General features: G+C 38.9%; 1 protein-coding gene across 1 annotated transcript in view; it reads right to left on the bottom strand.

Annotated features, from left to right (window-relative positions):
- The window catches only part of LOC124622443 (protein king tubby), a 62,436-nt gene that overhangs the window by 13,212 nt on the left and 22,841 nt on the right, over positions 1-26,383 (bottom strand). The window contains exons 5-6 of the mRNA XM_047148141.1: positions 18,184-18,351; positions 5,530-5,760 (exon numbers count right to left, since the gene is read on the bottom strand). Of these exons, the coding sequence (XP_047004097.1) occupies positions 5,530-5,760; positions 18,184-18,351 (399 nt within the window). The remainder of the gene's footprint in view (positions 1-5,529; positions 5,761-18,183; positions 18,352-26,383) is intronic.

The raw sequence follows: 26,383 nt of genomic DNA, 5'->3' as shown, positions 1-26,383 counted from the left end.
GAGAGAGAGAGAGAGAGCAGTTGAATAACCAGGTATAATACAATTATAAATATATACTTAGTTTTAACTTTTTGTTAATCTTTAATATTGTCATAAATATGTTCCTTTGAAATGTCTAGATGAGGAAACTAAGTACACAACTTAAACAAGGAGTTGTCAGCAAGCTAGCAACGTTCTCACTCTTGTTCATGTTTATTTGCTTATAAATGACTGACTGCATCTTCTACTTATGGGTAATTACTCACTACATTATTTATTTTCAAAGCTAGATTTTCCATTAGCATATGAAACTAAAAATGGAAATACAGAGAGACTGAGAAAGTCCCTATAACTATCTAATTTGTACAACTGGGGAATTTAAAATTTGTTTTATCAGTACCCCAAATTTGCATTTGAAGAAAAGCATTGTTGTGAAAAATGTATTATTTTGTTTCAGTACTGCATCATTTTAGTTGTGACTCCACAACTTTTGTTTCAGTACTGCATCATTTTAGTTGTGACACCAAAACTGCTGTGAGTGGACACAGTTACACTGTTTACAGACAGGACACACAAATGTTCACAAACATGGCAAAAACGAGAGAGATAAAGTGTGCATTCAGAGAGCACTTTGGCAAGGGCCCCCTTGTGAAGCAACCTTGATTGATTAAGTTTTAGGCAGTCCAATTAGCACACACAAGAAAAAGGGAGAGGAAACCTGTGCCGCCATCACTCATTCAACTGAGCAGACTCCAATGAAATCCATTCACAAAAAGCACAGCTGAACTTAAAAGTGCTGTGATCAAAAGTGCATGACCTCATTAAAAAAAGATTTGAAAATGAAAGGATTTACATTGTCATTTGTGACATGGAGCAGTGAGCTGCAACCTGCTATGATTTGTTGGCAAAATTTCGAAATGCCAAGTTTGGCTGGAGAGTGTCATTCTTTGATGAATGTGTGATATACTATAGTTCACACATGAGCAATATGCTTTTATGGCCTTTGGAAAATTTTCATTAAATGCAAAAGGTGGATAAGAATCCACCTCATGTTAGCATATGGGGAATGTGGATAAGAATCCACCTCATGTTAGCATATGGGGAGAGATGTCATCATGGTACCTGTTCAGACAATATTTTTTTGAGTGGATTGTGAATTATGTGGACATGTTCCAGACATGGTTGACTCTCAAGCAGGTGTGCCTATGTGTAAAGTGTGCCAGCCACAAATAAAATTGTTTTGCCCTGTTCCATTGTTGTTTCACAGTTAAGACACCATATGTATTCCTTCCTTGTTGCTTCAGCTAACACAGTAATAAATTGTCTTGTCATACGTCCAAGTGAGCACCAGCAGTATAAAATAAAAAGTGAGCTGGGTGAGAAAAAATTTATGTTGCATTCAAGAAAATGATCCAGATTATGGTTCAAATGGCTCTGAGCACTATGGGACTTAACAGCTATGGTCATCAGTCCCCTAGAACTTAGAACTACTTAAACCTAACTAACTTAAGGACACCACAGAACACCCAGTCATCACGAGGCAGAGAAAATCCCTGACCCCGCCAGGAATCGAACCCGGGAACCCGGGCGTGGGAAGTGCGAACGCTACCGCATGACCACGGGCTGCGGACAATCCAGATTATGGGCTAGCAGCACACTCCCACTAATTATCTATGAGATAATTAACAGCTGAATAAGTGGATGGCTAGGATCTGATGCAACTGCACTATTTAATGCATTGTGTGGGTCATTACAGTGGGGTATCAAATGTCTGTGGCAACAGAGTGATGTTATGAAAGTTTATTTCATTATTGTTAAATTAAACAGTGTTTTCCTCGTATTATGTAAGTGTATTTTATTGTAGTTTAGTTATATAAGATTAAACAGTGATTTTACTCATACATGTTTATCTTGGTGACATAAAGACAGCTATTATTTACATGCATACAAAGTATGTCACATATCCATTCGTGTTACAGAAAATGGTGCGCTTGCTCAAGGTTTAATACCTACACTCGAAGACAAGAAAGCAGGATGAAGCTTTAGCACACTTTTTTATTCAGCTGCAAGAGTTCCTTGATGAAGAATTTCAAAGTCGCTGGGTTGGGTGTGGTTTAGCACATATAGACCCACTGAAATGGCCACCATGTAACATGGACCTTACCAAGCCTGACAACTCATTATGGGAAATAGCCAAACCACATGCATTTCAATACTGATGTAAAACTAATGACAGACTACACAAAAGAGGAAGGCTTTTGAAGCATAACTCCCAAGATGTTCTGTAAGTTTTCTAGGAGGACATAAAGAAACAAAGATCTCTTTGTTAATGCGTGGTGGTGCACACAGTCCACTAGATACATATTTTTTATATGTGAGTACAATAATATAAAACATACTGTTTCACCTAGAGGTACAAGGACTTCTGCAAAACACTGTAGACGTACAAAAACAGACTTCATAAATAATTAACTTACTGACACTTTTTTTTTCCACGCTGGATACATTGATGAGCCGTATTATTGTGACTACTTGCTTCATGGCAAGTTGTACACCACTGGGGTGCAATACAGCAGTGACTCTATACGGCATGTATTCGACAATCTTTGGCAGGCTTCTGGAAGTACATGGCAGTTGATGTCTATGCACAGGTCATGCAATTCCCGTAAATTAAAGACATGGTGTTGGCACTCGTTAACATATCAGATGAGTTCCATTAAGTTCATATCAAGCAAATTTGGTGGGCAAAACATCAACGTGAGCTCACTATCATGCTCCTCACTGTAACATGATTCTGGCTTGTTACATGGACATGGGAAGATGCCATCACTGTTGGAGAAGACATCAAGCATGAAGGGATGCAAGTGGTCCTCAAGAATGTTCACATAGAATACAGCTATCCTTAAACCTTCAATTCCTACCACAGGTCCCTTGAAAACCCAGATGAATGTCTCCTACAGCAAAATACTTCTCCCACTAGTTTGCATCTGTGGTGTAGTGCATGTTTCAATCAGCAGTTTGTCTGGATGACAGCATATCCTGACATCACCACCAAGCTGGTGTAGCAAGAAATGTGATTCACTCTACTAGGTGACTTGTTTCCACTGATGTACAGCCTAATCCCAATGATCCTGTGGTCAATGTAGCCATACTTGACAGTGTCACTGGGCTAACGTGTGAACACACAGTGGTCATATTCTGTGGAGACTAATGATAAACAATAAGCCCCGAATGGTGTGCTCAAAACATGCTTGTGACTGCACCAGCCACGTACTCTATAGATCTGCCACAGATTGCTGCCTACCCTGCTTCACAGATATGGCAAGCCTTCGACCTCCACATCCTGTGATGAGGTGTGGACATCCAGCACCTCATCATCTATCCATGTTTCCACCATCCTTCAAGCACTTTCCAAAGCTGACCACAACAGCAGCAATGAACAGCTAACCAACTGCACCTTTTCCGTGATGCTCATTTCTAGGCACCACGTCATAGTGATTTGCCCCTATTCATTTCTACTCCATTTATGTACACTGGTGTCCAAAATTAAAGCAACAAACTGTTGTTTACCCACCCTGCGTCTAATTCACGATACAATCAAACAAACTGTCATCAGATGTTTGTAACAAACTGTCAACAGATGTTCATACAATCATGTTCCGCATGGAAGATGGCATTTCAGTCCACAGACAAGCACACCAACAATGATGTCAGGGCACCTATCAAACAGGGTAGCGTTTGCTGGGTAGTCTCACATCCACAATTGCTGTGTACACAGCCACAGATGGTGCAGTATGGCACAGAGAAGACATCTATCAGACTCTGCAGTGGAGAGCCATAGGAAGAATGGAAGCAGGACAGTTGCAACTGATGTGACCCAACGGCTTAATGTGAATCATGCTGTTCTGTCTCAGATGTTGCGACAGTTTAGAGAGATTAAAACTGTGTCCTGAAGGCCAGGACAGATCCGACCACAGGTGACATCAGAAAGAGAGGACAATTATTTGGCTGTAAGGGCACAAAGGTACCCCCTCAGTACTGCACAAAACTGGCCTCTGACCTTGCAGCATCCACTGCACATGTTGTGATGAGGCAAACGCCATACGGAAGGCTTTAGAAGAGTGGCCTTTATTGTCAGAGTCCTGCTGTATGTGTATCTCTGACACATCTTCACATAAGGGAACATCTTGAGTGGAGTCATCCACATGCCATTAGGACGGTCTAACAGTGAACCAATGTCCTTTTCACAGCTGAGTCCTGGTTAGTTCTGGGGAGTGATTCTCGATGGATTCGCATCTGGAGGGAATGTGGAACATGATTCTGGGACTCAAGGAGGATCTCTAATAGTGTGGCCAGGGATTATATTGATCACTCGAGCATATTTTCATGAAACTGTTTACAAGAATTGGCAAGGTTTAACTGCTGTCAGGTATAGCAACGAGATCTTGGTACCTCATGTACGATTGTTGTGAGGTGCTGTGGACCCAGACTTCATACTGTTGATCGATAATGCTCTATCCAATACAGCATGATGTTTTCTTGGAAACAGAAGATATTGCACGCATGGAGTGGCCTGCTTGTACTCCCGCTTTCAATACCATAGAGGATCTCTGGGATGCACTAGGGAGACGGGTTGCATTATGTCAGCATACAACAACCATTCTCCAAGACTTGCGAGCAGCTCTGCAGGAAGAATGGGTGTTATTGCTTCAACATGAGATTGATGATATCATTCACAGCATGTCCTGTACTGGTGCCAGAGGTGGTCACACCTCATACTGAGCACATTAATCAGCTGTCGGAATGTGTGTGCAAATCCATTAAGTAGGAAAAAGTGAAGAGTATTTTTGTCTACTGTTATGCATGTTGTAGTTGTTTATGTTCTGTACACTCTACATTGTTTCTACTTAACTGCCATCCATTTATGATGTTTTGTGGAAAAATAAACCCAATCTTGCAAAATTGCTGTGTGTTGCTTTAATTTTGGACACTGGTGTACTTTCCTTAGTGTCATATGCCTGCAATGCCATCAAGTGGAATTCAGTATCCCGATGTACTGCGATGAATTTTTGGCTCATCAGTGTAAAATTCATGGTAAAGTTGGAGAAAGGGAGCGTAAGGATAAATGGGAAGAAAGTAGTAAGAAAACAACATTCAAAGATAGGAAGGAAGGAAGGAAGGAAGGAAGGAAGACAGAGATTTAACACCATATTGGTGACAAGGTCATTACAGATGGAACTCAAGCTCACATTGGAGGAAGAATGAAGAACGAAATCTACATGTTTTTTTTTTTTTCTAAGGAACCATCCAGGCATTTGCCTTAAGTGATTTATGGATATCATGAAAACCTAAATCTGGATGGTGTGATGGGGTGCCTTTCTCCCAAATGCAAAAAGACTATAGGGCACTCTACGCACTCATCAGCGACTCGAAATAAGCAGGAGAGAAGTAGATACATAATTAAGGCCTTCCTTTCTTCTTCTAAAGCAATGCAAACTGATAAACCAAGTACAAAAATGAATTCAGTTAAGATTTTTAAATTAAACTTACATAGACTACAGCAGCCAATTCCTGTCGAGGTGAACGTTTCCAATCTTCTTTTGACTCAGCTTTTTTGGGAGAATAGCCATTGTCGTAAACTGTGAAATGAGTTCCTAGCAGGTTGGATCTTAACTTCCCAACATAGGACTCTCCAGTTCTTGATAAATCAGTTGGATCTGTAGATATGAGGTAGTTACTTGTTGTGCTCTTCTTACGTTTTCTGCCAGCTAGCAAAAACACCTGTAATATTTGGCAGTAGATAAAAAATATAATGGCTCCATACATTCAAATCTTTGCATTTCAAGTATTTCTGCAATATCATTTGTCTCACAATACTAAAGATAAAAGTATATGTTACATTCAAATTTACATGAGATAAGTAAAACAAAGATTATAATAGCAATTACAATAAGTAAGCTGTGAAACACTAGGAGCAATGAAATTAAAATAACAACAAATAAAATAAATAATAATAATAATGTGTGTGTGTGTGTGTGTGTGTGTGTGTGTGTGTGTGTGTCGGCTATTTTTGACGAAGGCCTTACTGGCCAAAAGCTTTACTTGTGACAGTCTTTTTGTTGTGTCTATCTGCGACTCAGCATCTCCACTACGTGGTGAGTAGCAACTTTCCTTCTCATAATATCAGAATAATAACAATAAAAAAGATAAAGCTGAAAATGAAATTTGCCCTAACTGTCTCTCAAAAGCCCAATGTGTCGTCCACATCATGGGAGATGGCATGAGTAGTGGAGAAGTACACTCGGGACTACGTGCCCCCTGCGTGCGTAGATGTGAAAATCCTACAGGAACCCCAAAAAGTGATGGCTACCGAGACTCTCATGAAGCTACAATACAACCAACAAGCCAGTAGTGGATAACCCTCTGCTTTCTGCATTGGAATAAGTCTCAGAAAGGACAGTTACAACAAATGACGACCTGGCAGAAATATGAATTATGATAGGGAATTTTCAATATTCGGACACTGACTAGGGAGGTGAAGTAAATCGTGGATACCATGGAAAGACGGAAATTCTATTTGTTCGGTTGGCAGAAACAAGGTACAAAGGAGAGAAGTGAGGAAAGAAAAAGACTGTTGATTGCACTGGAGTGGGAGTGACGATGCAGTGGAAAATGGGGTGAGAGTAGTAGTGAGTGATGGGTTAAAAGAATCAGTGGAGAGAAAAAGTGATAGGATGCTGAAGATAAAAATATCAGAGAAGAGGAAGACTGTGGAGACATTACAAGCATACGCCCCACAGCTTGGCTGCACTTCTGCAGAATAACAGGAATTTGAAGGGGGAGTGCAGAAACAGATGGGAGGAAAGTGTGATAGTAATGAGATATTTAAACACAGATGTTGGAAGAGAAAGACAAGGGTATGAAAGTGTGCTATGACCACAGGATTGGGGCAGTCGAAATGAGAAAGATGAAAGAGAATGGTTTGTTGGTCGGGAACTCCTGGTTCAAGGACAAGGAAATCCACAGGTTTGCCTGACACAGTAATGACTTGAGCTGAAAGTCAGTAGTTTACTATATCCTCCATGACAGAAGAATAAATAGGAACATCATAAATATCAAGGTAATACCATCAGAGGCCTCAGATAGTGACCACCAATTGCTAATAATGAACCTGAAAGGGGCTAAAGATAAGAGAGGGACAACACAGGCATATAAGGGTATGGAAGCTGGAAGAAGAAGAAGAAGAAGAAGAAGAAGAAGAGAGAAGGGCACGAAACTCTCCCAATGGATGCACCACAAATAGTGCAAGAGACATAGGGGAAGATTTAAGAGGACATTTGTGGATATGGTAAAAGTAGTATGAAGGAGGACTTAAGCAAGAAAAAGAGAGGGGAGAAACCACCACAGTGGAATGAAGAAAGAAATACACAGTGCAGAAGAAGAACACAGCCTTTAGGATATGGTTCCAGAACAGAATATGAAAGACAAGAGAAGAGTACTAGACAAGAAAGAAAGAGGCAGAAAGAATCATGGCACAAGAGAAGGAGGTGGATGGAACAGTACGCTAGAATGAGGGAGGATAGTGAAGGTTTAAAAAAGATCCTATATGGGATGGTTAAAATTAGAGGTGGAATATATGGTTGAATATGACTGGAAATCTTGAACCCAAATGAAGGCCTAGGAAAGAGGGAGAAACTGTGGAGATGAAGAGAAACTGCAAAACAGAAAAGGTGTTAACATGGAGAGAAGTGCAATATCCGTGGAAAAGATGCCAGGGGGAAGACACCAGGTTTGGACGAACTGAATGTAAAGATGGTGACAGCAGCAGGAGACTTTTTTCTTTTTTTTTTGGGGGCGTTACAATGGCTCTATTAAGTTATGAAAACTGCGTGAAAAGAGAAGAGGACCCCAGGGAATAACAGTCCTGATCTTCAAAAAATGTAATAGAAAAGAGGGCAAAAACTATTGGGGAATCACACTAATGAGACATTGTGCAAAGATCTTTGAGAAAGTCTGGGAAATACAAATTCAGATAAAAATTGAAGGAATGGTGAGAGAAGGGCAACATGGGTTCAAAGTAGGAAGGTCCACAGCAGATCTAATTTTCCACTGTAAGACAGCTACAGGAACACACTGTAAGTAGGACAGACCTACTGATGGCTTCCCGGGCACTGGAAAAGTATGCATTAACAGGGTGTATACGTGGACAAGGAAAAAAAAATCCCGGATTTTTCCTGGATTTCCCGGTTAAAAATACACTTTCTCCCGGGTGACAGTATATTTTCTCTTATCAATCCTTTGAATGGTTATGGTTTTATACACGGGCGTACAATTTCCCGGCACTTTAGAAAACGAAACTCAGAGAAAAAGACAAGTTTAAGAAATATCTTTGATCTGCAGCAACATGTACGCTGCATATTTTCGTATTACGAAAGCATCCATTGGAATTCCACCAAACAGCACATGTTACTTTCTGAATCATTGAAATTGAGATTTCGATGCGCTTTTGTAAGCCGTACGTAGCTCATGTCACGTGATCTCGCCAACCGATGACACCGGATATTCAGAGCATAGGACACGTGACATAGTCAGCCAACAGCAACATCACTGTTAAGTACCACAAACACACAAACAGGGAAAGTTAATAGTTTGAACTAATATACAATGTGTTGCTACAAGAAAAGAAAAGCTTTCACATGTAGTACTGGTCTCAAGCTGCAAGAGAAGCTAAGCTTTCACATATACTGTTGATCTTTTTTGCGCATGTTATACTTTAAGATATCTCGCGCAAATGTGCCAGTACAATTTTTAATAATGACATAAATGTCTGATCTTCAGGGTTTGAAATTCTTCTAAATGGCTTGTCATCAAAGAGTTGATTTTTAAATGAGAGTCAAACACTCTGTGATTTAAGAAATTCATGGTACATTCTCGCACATAGTTAAACTTACGTAAAAGGATATTTACTTTGAAAGTAATGCTTTTCAAACCACCATTTGCAATATTTTCCAGCGACCTGTTAGAAATAGGTTTGTTTCAGCAGTCGCCAGAAAGCGCCAGATAACAGGCGACATTGCGCTTGTGCAGCTACCATGACGTAGGAAGCCCGTATATACGTACATGTAAAACATTGAAAGATCAGACATCAGAGGATACTCCCAACAGCATCGAAATTTCATGAACTACACTAAAATATGCACATTTAAAGTGCACATTCGTATGTCCAGATTCCCAATGAAGTAGACCTCGGCCTGATATTAAGCTTTTTAGTGTGGTTTTCGGGTTATAAATTTTCTTGGAGCACCAGTCCTGTATTATATCATGTTTGGTTCTTTATTATGGCATAATGCCATACGTCCTAGAAGATGAAAATGTGCACTTGAAATGCAGCAAACAGTTGAAACTAGCCAGTATTGTGGAATTAAAAATTTCATTTCAAATACATTGACTGCCTCTGCAGAAAAGGTTAATAAAAGTCAAATTTCTTTAGTAAACAGACAACAATAACTTCATTGTTCTGCAAGGCGATTACTGCTTGACTGTCAGAAAGGTGGAAATAAAATCTGAAACTAATGACGTATTTTAGCCTTCCGTAATAACATGCATGTATTTTAATTCATTTGATAGCTCCTGGCCACAGATATTCGTTTTGTTTTCATTTGACGTGAGAGTAAACGAAGGGGAAACAGCAAAATCATTAAATGTAAACATGGATCACATGGAGAAAACCCACTATAGCTCAGACTGCTCTGCGCATAAGCCCCGGATCTACGACACTTGCAAACAGGGTCAATACTAAAAAAAAATCGAATTTTCAAAATATGTTCATCTTGTACGTAAGACATATTATTTGCTCTTAAGTATGCCAAAGTGCAGTGTCATGCCTCTTCATAAAGCATTTTCTACCGTATGTCCAAACTGTATTCAGGAGAGCGGAAATTGAAATGTCCTGTGGTGTCTCTTCTGCTCCCAGTCAGTCGATTTGACAGCCTACCCCACTTTAAAAAAAAAAAATCTCGAAATTAATAGCGGATGAGATTATTTGTAATTGAGAGAACAAGAACTCTTCAGAAAATCTGAACTCTTTATTGCCTATTAGTTAATAACTTGCTGTTTTGTGTGACATAAAATTAAATATAGGATATATAAAACCAATACTGACAAGTGATAAGCAAGAAATTACACATTTCTTCAAACCTTAGCTCCTAGCATTTTTTCTCTCTAATCTTGCTACAGTTTTACATGGCGTGCTTTCCTTTCTGCGAAAGAATCTATTAACTCATCAAAGTTCGTCAAACATTTTGCTACATGCAAAATCGAAATGTCGCTATCTAATACTGAAAAAGCTGTTAACACAAATAATACCCAAGACTGCTGTGGTTTCTCGATCTGATTACGTCTATTTTGTCACTGTCTGCTAGATAAAACGAAATAGGGCTTTCTAATATGGCAGCAATTTTATAACACACCAAATAAACGAGACTGTTTTGGCACAAATGGCCATTTTTATAACATGACAGAATATAATCCAATAAGTACCAATATCAAATGCCTATTAGGCCTACTACAAGCAAAAAGCTTTATGTTAGGAAATAGTTTCACATTTCATTCATACGCACCAGCTTCTCAAGCATGATATCGAAAGGTAGTATTACGAAATGTTTATATAAATTTGGAATCGTCTTATTCTTCCATAATTTGTGTGATGTCCCTGTTTCTCCTCCTTCCTCGTTCTAACAAACAATCTTGTCATCATCAAGGCTGGCCGGTGTGGCCGAGCGGTTCTAGGCGCTTCAGTCTGGAACCGTGCAACCACTGCGGTTGCAGGTTCGAATCCTGCCTTGGGCATGGATGTGTGTGACGTCCTTAGGTCAGTTATGTTTAAGTAGTTCTAAGTTCTAGGGGACTGATGACCTCAGATGTTAAATCCCATAGTGCTCAGAGGCATTTGAACCATTTTTTGTCATAATCAAATTCTGTAGCTATTGTTGCCAATGTCAAAATTTGTTCACCGATTAACTTCACTACCCCTGCCAGAATCACAGGTTTAGTTATCCCGTGATTATTTTCCGGTTGGTGTTATTACGTGTTCGAACAACACGTTTTCCGTGTTACTTCCAGAATAGAACTTAGGCGGCTGCTAGCTGGGGACTGTACTAATGGTCCTTGCTAGTGTAGCGATCTGGCCAAAAATTTTCTGTCAAAACTTCGTTTTCTTGGATACACCGAGAAGATAATTCGTAATCTTTCTCACTTGTTATTCCTTTCAGTTGTTTATTTCCACTCTGGTAGTCTGAATCTATGGATTTTGCTAGTAATTATAACAATGCTGATCATTCGCAAATCCAATCAACCACATAATCAGACAGCGATTGGCATTCATCCGTTCTGCTTTACTCCCTCAGCTTGTATAGCCCCCCCCCCCCCCCTTTGCCCACGGAAAGTTTATTTCTAGATGCGACGAGGATTCTCTTGACAGAGACATCACGTACACTATGCACGCATTCAAAAATCAACTTAAAATGTGTTCAAAAATGTTCAAAAACCAACAGGAATGCTTCTCAAAATCATATGAATAGTCGATAGACCAACGTGAGCTGGATGCTAGGCACTTTGTGAAACAAGTTTTTTTCCCCATGAGAATATGAATTTGGCGTTCCCTTTTCCCGGTAGCATCTAGCTGCTGGCTGCGACTGCTTGCACAGCCAACAGCCACATTCCTCTTGCCAGAAGTGGGAGAATCTACTACTCAAACGTGACTTAACTGCACATATGCATTAGTCCGCATGTAACTGCTAAAACAAATTGAATGTAAACAGTTGTGACTTCACGCTCATTGGAAGCAATTTGTTGTTATGAAACACTGCATAGTCTTCCTAAAGCCTTTGACACATTTTAAACAGGCAGACGCTTGCATGAACACTGTGTGTCGTCGTCGTTGTATATGGCGCATTTCCTTTGCAATTTAAGTTATTTTCCTTTTTTTTCTCTTGTTTATGTTTTATTGTTGAAGTATTATTCTGCAGTAGTGGGATACAGTAATATCTTTTGTTAGAGTATCGGTTCTTACCAGTCAAAATTATAAAAATTTAACTGAAAACTACAACAATGAAAAATTCCCAGAATTCTAAAAATATCTCGGGTTTATCCCGGTTTTCTCCCGGATGAAATAATTCCCGGGTTTTTCCCGGATCTCCCGGGTCATTTTTACACCCTGATTAATGGATTTCGAAACAAGGTGTGGAAGTCTTTGGAGAATAGAGGTATAATGAGCTGGGGTACAAAGACTGCTATGAAGATGTGTAGGAGCCTGTCAGATGCTGATGTGGCTGACAGGTATTTTCGCACTGCTGGAAGGGTAGCTGAGTATGTGACAAGCTGGTTGGCAGCTGATGCAGACAGAGCCAGTGGCACGAAGGCCAGGTTCGGCCGCAGGTGAGATTTTCTGGTGGACAGTCTGGTGCAAGGCAATAGAGGCTCCTGGGTACAAACACCGGATGTGCATGTAGCTGGTGGCAGTTTGATCAGAGGCAGCGGAATGATCTAATGGCAGAAGCCAATACAACAATGGTAGAGGTCTTGATGTTTCACTGATGCTTAAATGACCTGCCTGACTGTACGGCCTGTGCTTATACTCACAAAGTGGGTATGCTGTGGTGTTGTGGCTGCCAAAGCCACATATGGCTGTCTATCAATGGGTCCCTGGTTACAGTGCAAGCTGGGACTATAACTGGCAGATGGGCATGGATGCTGTGACATATTGCTGTGTTGGTGAACTGCCACAAGTAGCCTACTTATGACACCAAGCCCATGTAACTAGACTTGTGAAATTTCAGAGGAATGCAAAAGCAGATAACATGCAGTATAAGAGAAGTAAACCAGAAGCGTGAGTGTGTGAAAATGGGAAGAGGGGGGAATCAGATTGGCTGGAAAAGAAGAATGGCTTGAGGCAGGGAAGTACACTTTACCACTGCTTTTCACTGTGGTGGTGGATGAGGTGATGACCAGAGTGGCCAAGTAACTGGTGAAGAAAAGATGAAAGCAATGATATCTGCAGACAATTTGATGATCTGTGGAAACAAGGACAAAGAAGTATAGAAACAGTTGCATGTAGGACACTGAATAGTACAAGGTTATGGGATGAAATTTAGCATGGGTAAATGTGAAACTATGATCAAAACTATGAAGGAGGAGAGTCAGAACTGGAATAACATTGGTGGGGATCAACAGAGGGAGGTGGAGAATTTCAAGTATCTGAGAAACTTAATACAGGAGAATAAAAGAAATGAGCAGGACCGACAGCAGGAACATACTGGAAGGGCATTAGAAGCCTGATATTGAGCAAGGATGTCCCTCAAAAAAGTGAAAGGGTTAAATATCAGGTATAGTATGCTCCAATGCTGATGAATGCCTTAAAGATCTGGGCAATGAAAGAGAGAGAGAGAGAGAGAGAGAGAGAGAGAGAGAGAGAGAGAGAGAGAACCAAATACAAGTTAGTGAGAGGAAATTCTTGAGACATAATATTGGAGCGAGAAAGATGGACAGGTTATAAGGAATGAGAGGACCAGGGAATTAACGAAGGAGGAACCATTAGAGGATAGAATGTAGGAATCAAGGCTTAAATGGTAGGGACATGTTAAGCAAATGGAGGAGAAAAGGATACCCAGAAAGATATACAAGATAAAAGGGAAGGGAAAAATACTAACAGACAGGTGGATGGAAGGAGTGAAGGACTGGGTGCAAAACAAAGGGGAACACTGGAGAGGTAGTGGAAAGACAGAAAATGATGATGAAGCCTGTGTTCTAAGGAGACCTGTCCAGCGGCTGGAAACTGTACAAGATGAAGATGAAGTTGAGGAAGAAAAATAAGAAGAAGAAGATTATTATTATTATTCTGGATAAAATGGACATTACTAGGTGGTTGAGTGGCTTAGTGTCAGATTACAAATTTGAAGGTCAGCATTTCAATCCTCAGAACATTCTAAGATTTTTACTATGACTTATAACCTCTTTAATTTCTAAAATTGACATGTTAATGAGAAAAACAGCAAATGGTAAAGTGATTGGAGTCCATTCCAAACTGTAGGCTCTTGATAAGTGGTTGGGTAAGTGAGTTCAAAAACTGGAAGGATAGGGTGGGCATACCATCTCCTCTAGAACCATGTTAAGTACTTTGTAAAGTACTGTCAACTCTTTTTTTGTTTTGTAAATAAAAGCTGCCTTTTCTTGCTGCACTGTAATTTATTTCTCCTAGATGTGTTTTGCCCTTTTTTACTCTAAGGATCTTCAGTGGGATAGTTTGTTGAGATCTGCATTTCCTCTCATCTGGTCTGGAGGTCACACTACCAGTCCATTTCCGAAAAATATGCACTTTTTCATATTCCAAACTTTTTCCTTCAAACTGTTCCCCATATTAACCCCTATTTTTGTGGTTCACCACTACTCTTTTGCCACTAGTTACAGATATTTGTTCAAAAACTGTGCTTTTAAAGACAAACAGCAATCACTTCATTAATTACTATTCATATTGCATGTGCAAATAATTTATCCTATATTAATCTCCTGTACAGAATTTTAATAATAATCATAAAACTCAAATTCTATGCTCCCCATATCCAAGAATTCTCTTTAATCGTAGACTGGATTGTTAATTAACCATTCACACAACTTTTTTTCATAATTAGTGAGAGCTGTACTGATTGCAGAATGTGGCAATTTATTAAAATATTTTAATCAGTTCACTTTGTGAGAGTTCCCAGTCTTTGTCAGCCTATGCTTCTTGTTTCTGATGTAACAACATTTTATGTTCTCTCTGATGCCAAACTCTGCTAGGCTGTTTTTCACATATATCAATGATACATGGATATAAAGACTTATCACTGTCATTATTTTGGTCTTAATGAGTAAAGGGTGAGAGTGTACCCTTTGAGCAAACTTACACATTATTCATAGCACCCTTTCCTGAATCAGTAATGCATCACTGACCTGACTTGACTGATCCCGTAACAACAGCCCCTAAGGTATGTGAGGCTGGAAAAGTCCAAAGTAAGTTATTCTAAGATGTTCACTTCTCAACAGATCAGGTAATTTCCATATGAGATAGGACACCCTTGACAATTTTCCGTAGACATGATTAACATATCTTGAGAAAGTTGTGTTGCCTGCATAGCAGATAACTGGCTGAAGCCCAATATAATATAGCAAATTGTTAATTACAACAATGAACAAGAATGATCCAAGGACTGAGCCCTGGGGCACACCAGATGTGACTTTCTTCAGAGAAGAATTCCTGTTCTGAATTGACACAAACTGCGTCCTGTTCTTTAGATAAGAATTAATTGTTTCTAGTGCTATGTTATTTTTCCATAATACTGTAGTTTGGCTAATAAGATGTCAGAGGGGGTACAGCCAAAATCCTTACTCAAATCGCATAGCTCAATTGAGACCGTATTCTTATTTTTAAATGCAGTTAACGGTTGTTTAATAATTTCAATGACTGCAGAAGAAGTACTTTTTTCTTCTCGAAAACCATGCTGTCTACTACAAAGAATGTTATAACAATATTACAAAAAGGACAGCTGCTACTCACCATGTAGCAGAGATGCTGAGTCACAGATAAAGGCTGTCAAAAGTGAGCTTTTGGCCAACAAGGTCTCCATTGGAAATAGACAACATACAAACACGCACTCCCGCAAACACAACTCACACACAAATGACCACAGTCTCTGGCTGCTGAGGTCTGACCCAAAGTAGTTTACGTTTTTCAAAGTAGTTACTAAGTTGTATGTGAAAAACAGCTTCAAATACTTTGAGAAAGATTATAACAATAAACTCTGGCCTGTAGTTCTTAGGGAGATGCTGTTTCCCTTTTTGTATATAGGTATAACTTCTGAAATTTTGAGCTGGTCAGGGAAAACTCCCAACTCTAGGTATTTATTCATAATAAAAGTAAGTGGTTTGCTAATAAAGTGTATTATCCTTTTTATTCTGTAGTTAGTTAGTCAGCAGCAGTCCTTGCTTTTCGATTCAGAAAATTTTGGAACAGCATTTATTGTATCTGTGGGTGTGACAAGATTCCAATGAAATTCACATTGTATAGGATGCTGATCAGATAGTGTATCAGTTGCTAATATGTTTGAATGATTAATTTTAGATCTTAATTCATTTACTATAGTAGTAAAGTATTTACTGAACTTTCCTGGCTTAAGCAGAATGTCTTTAGTTTGGTAGAAGTGGGTTCTTGTGTTATAATAGCTTAGTAAGCCTTACATTGTTCGGGGCTCCTTCCACGTAGTTTTCATATGCAACTTGTTTGGAAAGTTTAAATCCAGCTTTATAATGTTTTTTACAATTCAGGTGGGATCTATAAGAAATGTCATACTGCTCTGTGCCTTGTTTGCGATTAATTTTATAAATCTTGTGCAGTGACAGCATCTTGTCCCTGATACCAGAAAGGAACTATTTCTTTTCAAAGATGAACAAGAGTGCCATGAATCAATATATATCTTAAAGAAATTATTAATGAAAGTTTCAACAGTTGATTTATCTACATCATAATCATGAACAATAACTTATATATTCCTCTTTCTGACCTCTAACCCATGTCATGCTTGGCTTCTTATTTGCAGTCACATAATCATTATCTGACTGTTGATAGTGGCATTGTGGGGAGTAGTGGATCATGATCTGCAAAACATTCATCTGCTAGGATAACAGTGCATAGGTCTCTTGAGAAATTAACTATAATACTGTCCAAACTGGCATTCCCAAGTGTTGGGCTATTGTTCGTACAGGGTGCAGCACATAAAACAGGCCCATAAAGTCTACATAACATAACTAATACTCCTCTTCTGTCAAGTTAGAATAAACTCCTCCAGGATTCCCAAATACACATCACTGTTCATTGTTGTCTCAAAGAACATGGGCCCCAAAAACGCATGTGGCGGAAATGGCACACCAAACATTAATCTTCTCGTCACGCGAGGGCACCTGGTGGATTGTGTGTGGATTTTCTGTCGACCAGTACTGGTTGTTTTGGGAATTTATGTACCCAGGCAGGTGGAACCACACCTTGTCATGTTGAACCTTCGTGCATCCAAGCCACTGGCAACATTTTTCAACAGCTGTGAACAGAAATGCACTCTCTTCTGCAGGTGAGGCTCCTCCAGTTCTTGCACAACACTTATCTGAAATGGTTTTAACATCAGTTCCCTTAAAACAAATCTGCAACTTCTCTCATTTGCACGAACCTATTGACTCAATCTCATAGTTGACTTATGAGGGCTTCTTGTCATTATCTTCTGCATCTGGCTTTTTAACTTAGGTGTGCAGACATGTGGTCATCTGTTCCTGGGAGCATTTCAAACCGATACTGTACACCAGCATTTTTCAATCAATTTCTGTATAGTGCTTTTTGCTGGCACAGAACACCCTGGAAATTTCGGCTGAAACAAATGCTTTGTTTCCGTAAAAGACCCAGTGTGAATGAATGCTTCAACAACGGCAAATCACACACACACACACACACACACACACACACACACACACACACACACACAGAGAGAGAGAGAGAGAGAGAGAGAGAGAGAGAGAGAGAGAGAGAGAGAGACTCACACTAATCAAGCATCACACCTTTTTCTCAACTTGTTTCAACAACTTCCACTTGCTGCGGTTGCAGCTGTCTTACAACAGCAAAGTTACGCACAGTGTCAGTATATCAGAGGAAATGATTAGTTCGTGCGTGATTGTTTGGGTGGTGTTTCTCATTTTCCATTATTACTGAAGCACTGGAACATTATTGTTGCGTATGACGGCTGGTTCACACGCTACACCCTGTACAATGTAACTTTAATGATCTGAGTAGGTTTAAAAATGTTTTTGAGTTTGGGTCATCTGAGCTGGACAATTCTACATTGAATCGCCACATACTGTAACATTTGTTTCGAGTTTTAAAATTTTTCTTAACGTTTGTTCAAATTTCTCAAAAAATAAATTAACGTCACCATTTGGAGAGCCATTTGGAGAGCCACAACTACTTCCAATGAAACTTTATACAGAAAAGCAGATAAACAACATTTAAAACTAAACTGGAAATCTCAAATTAAGCAGCTGATTTCGTCACTCAACATTTCTCTAAAGATCATAGTAATGTAAATAAGCTGAAAACTAAAACAAATCGGTATTTTCTAAATTTTACTGGCTTACCTTTTTACCATAATCACGCTCAAGATGTAAAAAGTATGTTGGATATAAGCCACGATCCATTCCCTTTCTGTCCCTTGTTATTCTACACTTATAGTGAACACCTTGAGTTCCTGGTTCCAAAACAAAAGTCTCCAGGCTTCCTTCAACATCACCTTCTATTTCCCGCTCCTGCATATAAGAATTATTAAGTGTGATTTAGTTACACTCAATGATTAAGCTTTAAAACTAGTGTTCTAGAAAAATAAAATTCATTATTAGAAGGAGATATTCATAAATTTTACAGAACATAGGCAATATTAAATGAGAAATTGTGTGTCATATTAGCAAAGTCATTCTTAGTCTAGCACTGTTTTTCATTGCTAACTGAGGTACACAATTACAATTTTACAACAATTGTGAATCAAGAAGGAAAGTAGTTGATACAAATTAGTTTTGTTTCAGTGAGAGATTAGTGAGGGAGGAGAGACTGAGAAACTTTAGATGAGTACCAAAACTAATATTAGTGTACATAAATATAAAAGCACAAGTGATAAACTCATAATACTATTAGCCTAGGATAGGGAGTGTTGAAGAGCAGTAGACACATGTAAAAGACAGAATTGCTGAGCTATTTATCTTCCATGCCTCAGAAAACAATAGATAGTGATCTACTTGTGAAAGTGCGGAAGGGAAAGAAATATCATTCAATACCTCAGCTGATTAAGGAGGCAAAAGCTGCTGTAAATAATCTGGAAGTAGAAATGGATATACGAACCTGGCTTGAAACCCCACATCTGTCCAAAGTCAAATTTTGACGTCTCTCTTTCCTCACCTACATATTAAGTTTTCATTTTCTTATTGGATGCTTCCTAGTTTCTCGATGAATAATTTCTTTGAAACTTCCTGGAGGACTTAAACTATGTGCTGGACTGCAACTCAATCACTGCTTTCATGGGCAAATGCTTTACCAACTGAGCTATCCAGGTACAACAAGATCCTTCCTCACAGCTTCACTTTCCCAAGTACCTCTCTTCTACCTTTCAAATTTTACAGATGTTCTCCCACATAAATAATAAGTGTGTAACGCCTGGAAGACTACTGCAGAGAAATGGCTGTTTGTGCCCATCACTGACACTGAGTCTTGTCCAAACAATCTCACAAGCAGCTTCAATTACTGTCTTGGGGGAACTTACTAAGTCTCTGGTTCACACCTTCCGCTTGACTTACAAGCAGGGGCTACGATCAGTTCTACAGACAACACTGCAAGTTTTGAGCTTTGTTGAAACACTGTGGGGAGGCTGGTCTTCTCAACCTCCTCTGTCAGCTGTTGTCAGCATTGTTTGTGCCAACAAGTTCCAAAATCTGTAACTGGTCACACCCTGTTTACTGAATGACTGCCTGAACAGCCTCTTCAAAAAGCTGAATGAAGATCCTGGCATAAACACAGATATAATTCTTTCTGTCCCTTGTCACTATTTCCCTCACGCAAACCAATATGCACTGTACATGTGAACAGCTGAGAATTAAGAGTCCCAATTCTTTTTTATTTGCTTCCCCTTTAACACGGGACACAGCAGGTTTACCCACAGGTGAAGTGAATCTCACTGGCAGAGATTCAGTTTCAGTGCAAGCCAACAGCTCAGACATTTTTTTTAATTTTTTTTAAGCCATATATTTTCAAATTGTTTGCAAAACTAACTTATCCTCTTCAAAGTACTCTCCATTACAACTAATACATTTGTCCCACTGGTGCTTCCACTTTTCAAAACATTTTTTGTAGTCATCTTTAGAAATGGCTGACAGATCCTCCCTCATTTTTTTCTTGACAATCAGTGTCCTTTAATGCCCTTTTTCATGTGTGGAAATAAGAAAAAGTCACACAGATCCAGATAAGGTGAGTAAGGTGCATGGGGGCAATGTCTAAGAAATGGCTGTGTGTGCAGGTGTACTGTCGTGGTGGAAGTCTCCTGTCTGCTGCAAATCAGGTCTTTCCTGATGAACACTGTTGCTCAATCTTCTCAAAACTTCCAAATAAAACATTTGATTGATGGTCTGATCTGGGGGAGCCAATGTTGAATAAACTTTCCAATATTTTCGTCGATTTGGGCAGTTGATGGATGTCCAGAATGAGGTTTGTCATCAGTCGACATGTCGCCATTTTTAAAATAGAGTGAGCCACTTGTACACTTGAGTTTTTCACATAGCCTCATCTTGGTACACTGTTTTCAACATTACAACAGTTCCAGCAGCATTTTTACCAAGTAGAAAACAAAATTTCACAACTGCACTTGTTCACTTAAACTTGCCATCACAAAAAATGAACCAAGAACAAAACAGCAATAGCAAAAACAATCACTGCAGATGAACAGAACAAGCCAGGTCAACAACGCATGCTGCACTATACTGGCAATGAGTTGCGCTATACATGCACAGCGTTGGTAATACATACTACACAAGCTCCGTCCACAGCAATGTAATTCCATTTTTTTTTTTTTTTTTTTTTTTTTTTTTTTTTTTTTTTTTTTTTTTTTTTTTTTTTTGCTACAACTTCATGTAAGGGGAGTGGTGTAATACCCTAAGTTCCTGAACCCTGCCTTCTCTGTACAGGGGCCCTGAACCTACCATTGATAAGCCACTCACAGTCAAGTGAAATACTGGTGATAGATCCTACACTTGCTGTGGTGGAAACAGCATCTGTAGGAGCATAGTACGTGAAATACCTTTGATATCCTTGGTGCGCGTCTCTCAGTAGCCCTCCCTATGTACTTGTACACAGCAGCTTCCAATCACTTGACAGTAGTCAGGGTGATTTACAGCTGCTCATGAACAAGAATGAACTCATTCCCTTTCCCAGAACCACATTGAAATTCGGGCTAGTGCAATGTTTTGGAGAACAGTACACAAATAATATTGAATGAAGCTTGCTGAGTCTTTTTTAATTTCCTGGAATGTTATGCAACAAGTATTACCAGTTCCATTTAATAACTGAAGTGATAAAAACCAAACAAAAAGATTTCTACCATGACAACACAAAACCCTAGCACACAAGTTAATGGTTGGCCAAAACTAACTGGAACCTTTCTGGAGGTTACTGGCATTAACAAGTACTCTCAAGTAACAAACTAAAAAATAGTGACAATGTCCAATAAATGCATACAATATACTGTCTTCTGACTGGTTTGATGCTGTCTGCCTCGAATTCCTTTCTTGTGCCAGCCATTTCATATAAACAAAGCCTTTGCACTCTATGTCCTCAATAATTTGCTCGACATATTGCAATCTATGTATTCTGCAACAGTTTTTACCTTCTATAACTCCATCCAGTACCATGGATGTTATTTCCTGATGTCTTAACACATGTTCCATAATCCTGTCCCTTATTCTCACCAGTAATTTCCAAATGTTCCTTTCTTTGTCGCATCTACACCTCCTAATTCCTTATCCTATGAGTCTGCCTAATTTCCAATATTCTTCCATAGCACTAACACTCAAACACTATGATTCTCTTCCTTTTTGGATATCCCACAGGCCATGGTTCACTGCAATACAATCCCCTGCTCCAAACGTACATTCCCTGAAATTCGTTCGTCAAATTAAGGCTGACATTTGATACTACGAGGAACATGATGGTATAGTTATAATATGCTCTACATTAACTCACAATTGCTGATTTACTACAAAATATGTTATGCACAACACTCACTATACTCTAATCGAGTCCCAATTCTGTTGGCCCAGCTACATCACAACAAGCACTGACAAGCTGTTTCACAAGGTTATCCTGCCTTTCCTGTAGTGCATGTTTTGAATTACTGGTGACACAATGTTTTGTCGTGCAAGGAGAGTGTTTAATTACCACTAAATGTGCTAACGCATCGTGGAATACAGAATTAGTAATTAATATAACAAATGGTAGAAAAAACACAAAAACAGAATCTACATAAATCACCGTACACTATGTCCGCAACACCTGGCCAACTGCCTAGCGTTGCTGCCTCTGGATCATGTTGTCCCGGGTTCGATTCCCAGCCGGGTTGGGAATTTCCTCCACTCCGGGACCGGGTGTTTGTGTTGTCCTCATCATTTTATCATCATTCATGAAAGTGGTGAGATTGGAGTGAGTAAAAACTGGGAATTTGTACGGGTGCTGATAACCGCACAGTTGAGTGCCCCACAAACCAATCATCATCATCATCATCATCATCACTTTATGCTGTATGCACTGCTAGTTGGGAAACTGATTCTTAGTCATTCTGTGCAGCAGTTGTAGCATTCTTCTGGGAAAGACCAGTTCCCCACTACAATGGCTGCTTGTTCTTTAGTTTATATAAATATTATACTTACATAATTTGTAACTTCCAAAAATTAAGATCATGCAAGATGCAAAACATAGGATTATTGTTTTCTGTTTTACATATTTTTTATTTGCTATACTGGGAATTACACCTGCTGAACTCAAGAACCGGTCCCTCATTCCATCCTGTTATAATTTTCTCAGTATCATTTTATACTGTATCACCCTTTACATTTACATCTACATCTATACTCTGCAAAACACTGTGAAAAGCATGGCAGAGGGGACATCCACTGTACTAAAGAGGGTATGTCCTATTGACCAGTTATTGGGTTTCTTCCTGTTCCATTCATGTATGGAGCATGAGAAGAATGATTGTTTAAATGCCTCTGTGTATACAGTAATTATTCTAATCTTATCCTCGTGATCCCTAAGTGAGTGATATGTAGAGGGTTGCAGGATATTCCTAGATTCACCACTTAAAGCCAGTTCTTGAAATTTGGTTAACAGACTTTACGTCTATCTTCAAAGTCTTCCAGTTCAGTTTCTTCAGGATCTCTGTGACACACTCTCATGGATCATACAAACCTGTGTCCATTCATACTGCCCTTCTCTGTAAACATTCAGTATCCTCTGTTAGTCTGAATTGGTATGGGTCCAACGCACTTGAGTAATATTCTAGAGCCAGTTGCATGAATGATTTGTTGGTTGGTTGATTCGGGGGAGGGGACCAAACAGCGAGGTCAAAGGTCCCATTGGATTAGAAAAGGATGGGGAAGGAAGTCGGCCACGTCATTTCACAGGAACCATCCAGGCATTTACCTAGAGTGATTTAGGGAAAAATCATGGAAAACCTAAATCAGGACGGCTGGGTGTGGGTTTGAGCTGTTGTCCTCCTGAATGCAAGTACAATGTGCTTACCACTGCACCACCTCACTCGGAGAGCAACTTGTAAACAATCTCCCTTGTCTGACTGCACTTACCCAGTATTCTACCAATAAACCAAAGTCTTCCACCTGCTTTACCCACAACTGAGCCTATGTGATCATTCCATTTCATATCCCTACAAAGTGTTGCACCAAGATATATGTATGAGTTGGCTGGTTCCAACAGTTACTCATTGATTTTATAGGCATAGTATACTACATTTTTCCATTTTGTGAAGTACACAATCTTACAGTTTCGAACACTTAAAGCATGTTGCCGATCTTTGCAACACTTGAAATCTTAATCAAGCTCTGACTGAATATTTATGCAGCCTCTTTCAAACAGTACTTCCTCATAGATAACGGTTTCATCTGCAAAAACTCTGAGGTTACTTTTAATATTGGCTGCGGGAACATTGACATACAACATGAGCAGCAAGGGTCCCAACACACTTCCCTGGGGCACACCTGAAGTTAGTTCTACATCTGATGACGACTCTCCATTCAAGATAACACACTGTGTCCTCCTAACCAAAAGGTCCTCAATCCAGTCACAAATTTTACTTAATACCCCATATGATTGTATTTCTGAAAATACGTGTAGGTGCAGTATTGAGTCAAATACTTTTCAGGAATCAAGAACTATCTCCTGCTTTGATCCAAAGCTTTCAGCATGTCACGTGGAAAAAGTGCGAGATGGGTTTCATATGATCAATGTTTTCGGAATCCATGCTGGTTGGTATTGAGAAGGTCATTCTGTTCAAGATCCCTCATTATGGTTGAGCTCAGAATATGTTCTAAGATTCTACAATAGACAGTGAAAACTTCTGAGCAAAGCAAGATTTTATAAAGTAATTGTAGCATATTTCATGTATTCAATTACATTGCACATTCCAAAAAAGACACTGGAGTCCAAGAAGTACATATATTCAAAGAGATTTCGAGATTGCAGCTGGTCATCGTAAACTTAATTCCATGATATTTTGGCTGAAGAACTGCCAGCTGAAATATCATGGAATGAAGTTTACGACGACCAGCTGTAATACCAAAATCTCCTTGAACAGTTGATTTGCAGTGAAAATTTTAAATTTTACAAGTACATATATCTGATCAGTTTAAATTAGGTGTAAAGCTTGTCTTTGTGTTGTCCATATGTCTGGCAACACATGCAAAAAATAATAACTATTTACAATGATTATCTGTTTATGTAACTACGGTTACTGAGTCAAAAACTGTGCACTTGAGTATTGACTCAGCTGCAAGTAATCTTTTTTTCACAGTGGTTACTGAAATACGATGCAATCAAAATGGGGTTTTAGCTTTTTTTTAGGCTGTAAGAATACAAAGATTCTGAATAATCTTACAATGCAACTTATACTGTTGGGTTTACAACTGTTAGAAATAAAGATCCTCAAACAGTCAAGTATATCTTTAAAATAGTGGGGTTTTTGCTCCTTTCTGTCATTTGTCCTATGACACTGGAAACTTTAGGTAAGATTTTTACTTGGCCATCTCACAAATCTGTTATTCACGGTGTAATGGTGTATATGTGGGGGGGCAGGGGGGGGGGTAAAAAAAAAAAAAAAAAAAAAAAAAAAAAAAAAAAAAAAAAAAAAAATCAAGCCCAGATTTTTCCTGGATTTCCCGGTTAAAAATACACTACTTCTGGGTGAAAATTCACTTTTCTCCAGGTGAAAATACGCTATACCCTGGGTGAAAGTACATTTTTTTTTCTCATTAAGTGACAATATACTTTTGCTTGGAGCCATAAAATGTATAAATCTTTTGAACAATAAAGGTTTTATACACCAACACAGAAATTCCCGGCACTCCCAGCAAAGAGCAACACATTTTGGTAAGATCTTTAATGTGCGCCAACATGTACAGCGCTTATTTCGGTATTATGAAAGTATAAATATGAACTCACCAAATACAGCACGGTAGTTTATGAACACAGAACATCAAAATATAAGAAATGTAATGCCCATGTTACGATAGGCGAAACAGAAACCGTAGTAGTGCTTTGAGTGGCCCGGCAGCAAATTTCGAATTATGGAAAATATTGCTCAATAATAAGTATCCTTCCTTTGCGAACATGACTACTAGATGATATTTTTCATCAAGAAAAGCTAAGCTTTCAATGGTCGGAAAATTTTTTTGCTGTTTTTTCCAGGCATGTGGTTAGGCGGTATCCTGAGACCACAGCTTAAATTGCAGCAGCTGAATATTTCTGACAAGCATGATTGTAAATTTCACTGCAGTGCACCAAACATTTCATGAGTTACTTTGCTGAATACATATTCCGTTGAGCACTTCAACCTTTCCATAGAAAAGCCAATTACATGGCTGTCAGTGAATTTCATTGATAATTATACTTTATGCCATCGGTATTGCATAATTTGAAATCTGTGAAAGAACTAAAACAAATATGAAAAACTAATCTTGAAGCTTGGTCTTTTTAGCGTATGTTCCCCATTAAGATATATCAAACACAAATGTGCCATTAAAATTTTAAAACATGGCATCAATGGTTGGTCTGAGTGGCTGATCCTCAAAGTGTTAGCTTTTGAGAGAGTCAAACGCTCCATGATTTAAGAAATTCATCGCACATTCTCACACATAACATAATTTGTCTTGGGTGATAAGGGATTTACTTTGAAAATAATACTTCTCAAACCACCATTAACAATATTTTCCCACAGCCTGTTCAAATCTGAAAGCAGTTTGTTGTTACGAAGTATGACATAGTCTTTATCCTAAAGCCTTTGCACTATGTTTTGTTGTTGTGAATAGCGCATTTTCTTTGCAACTTAACTTTTATTTTGATGTTATTCTCTCATTTTTATGTTTTATTGCTACAATATTATTTGGCAGTAACAGGCTAAAGTCAATTCTTTGTTACAGTATCCGTTCTTACCAGTCAAAACTTACAGAAATGTAAAATAATAAAAAAGTCCTGGAATCCTAAAAAATTCCCAGGTATTTCCCAGATGAAAGAATT

The sequence above is a fragment of the Schistocerca americana genome, chromosome 7 (genome assembly GCF_021461395.2).
Source record: "Schistocerca americana isolate TAMUIC-IGC-003095 chromosome 7, iqSchAmer2.1, whole genome shotgun sequence".
NCBI classification, from domain to species: Eukaryota; Metazoa; Arthropoda; class Insecta; order Orthoptera; family Acrididae; genus Schistocerca; species Schistocerca americana.
Note: the sequence above shows the minus strand (reverse complement) of the source record. Positions and strands in the feature narration are given on the sequence as shown.